The sequence below is a fragment of the Eimeria mitis genome, genomic scaffold, assembly GCF_000499745.2.
Source record: "Eimeria mitis Houghton genomic scaffold, Emh_scaff5654, whole genome shotgun sequence".
NCBI classification, from domain to species: domain Eukaryota; phylum Apicomplexa; class Conoidasida; order Eucoccidiorida; family Eimeriidae; genus Eimeria; species Eimeria mitis.
The window spans coordinates 2,764-4,177 of NW_013573913.1; the positions used below are offsets into that span (position 1 = coordinate 2,764).

The 1,414-nt window shown below is 50.9% G+C and overlaps 1 protein-coding gene across 1 annotated transcript in view; it reads right to left on the reverse strand.

Annotated features, from left to right (window-relative positions):
- Positions 1-1,359, reverse strand: part of EMH_0083370 (uncharacterized protein) — a gene marked incomplete at both ends in the record, with an annotated part of 1,804 nt that extends 445 nt beyond the window's left edge. The window contains 2 exons of the mRNA XM_013500632.1: positions 208-362; positions 477-1,359. Coding sequence (XP_013356086.1) covers positions 208-362; positions 477-1,359 — 1,038 coding nt within the window. The remainder of the gene's footprint in view (positions 1-207; positions 363-476) is intronic.
- Positions 1,360-1,414: the final 55 nt, after the last annotated feature.

Here is a 1,414-nt window from a genome sequence, read left to right on the forward strand (position 1 = left end):
TTTGCTGCAGTATTTGTGTATACGTGTTCGGGGGCAGTGATAGAGGTTTATGTGTATTGTATTTATATTATATTTATTTATTTTTTTATTTTCTTTTTTATTTTTGTTTGTTTCTTTTTTCTCTATTTCTTTATTTATATCTTCTAGCTGCAGCAGCTGCTCCTGCTGCTGCTGCTGCTGCTGCAGCAACTGCTGCTGCTGCAGCACCTGCTGCTTCTGCTGCAGCTGCAGCTGCTGCTTCTGCTGCTGCAGCACCTGCTGCTGCTTCTGCTGCAGCTGCTGCTGCTGCTGCAGCTGCGGCAGCTGCTGCTGCTGCTGCTGCTGCTGCGGCTGTATACATCTATAGGGCTGCTGCACGTACACTGCGCGCATGCAAACAGCAGCAGCAACAGCAGCTTCCTCTATGCATTGCTGCTGCTGTTTATAATATATACAAACAGCAGCAAATTGCTGCTGCATTTCAGCTGTACATACACCTGGTTCTCTTACTATTATATCTTTACATATCTGCTGCTGCTGCTGCTGCTGCTGCTGCTGCTGCTGCTGCTGCTGCTGCTGCTGCTGCTGCTGCTGCATGCATTTGTATGTTTCTGTTGCTGCTATGGTGCGTATACATGTTGCTTCTATCTCTTTATTAACAAGCACACATATACGCTCTCCTGCTGCTTCCCTGCTGCTGCTGCTGCTGCTGCTGCTGCTGCTGCTGCTGTTGCTGCTGCTGTATGTATTGTAGGGGGGGGTAGAGTGCGTTGCTGCAAGCTGCTGCAGCTGCAGCTGCTGCTGCTGCTGCTGCTGCAGCAGCAAGTCCCTATAACTATATATTTCTTCTTCTTCTTCTTCTTCGTATGCTGCTGCTGCTGCTGCTGCTGCAGTTGCTGCTGCTGCTGCTGCTGCTCCCGCTGCTGCTGCTGCTGCTGCTGCTTCTGCTGCTTCTACTGCGTTGCTGCTGCTGCTGCTGCTGCTGCTGCTGCTGCTGCTTACTACCCCCCACACCTCTCCATCATCATAATATATTTCTCCTTCTCTTTCTTTTTCTTTTTTTTCTTTTTCTTTTTTTTCTTTTTCTTTTTTTTCTTTCTCTCTATATATCTCCTCCTCTGTATATGCTGCTGCTATAGGGGGGCCCCCTGGGGGCCCCCATATATCAGCAGAGAGAGAAGCAATATACTGCTGCTGCTGCTGCTGCTGCTGCTGCTGCTGCTGCTGCAGCAGCCGTAGCTCATGTATTTGCTGCTGCTGCTGCTGTTCGTCCTCCTCCTCGTCCATCTGCTGCATCTCCTGCTGCTGCTGCTGCTGCTGCTGCTGCTGCTGCATATGATGGTGGTGGTGGTGCTGCTGCTGCTGCTGCTGCTGCTGCATCTCCTGCTCCTGCTGCAGCAGCAGCAGCTGCTCTTCCTGCTGCTGCGGCAGCAGC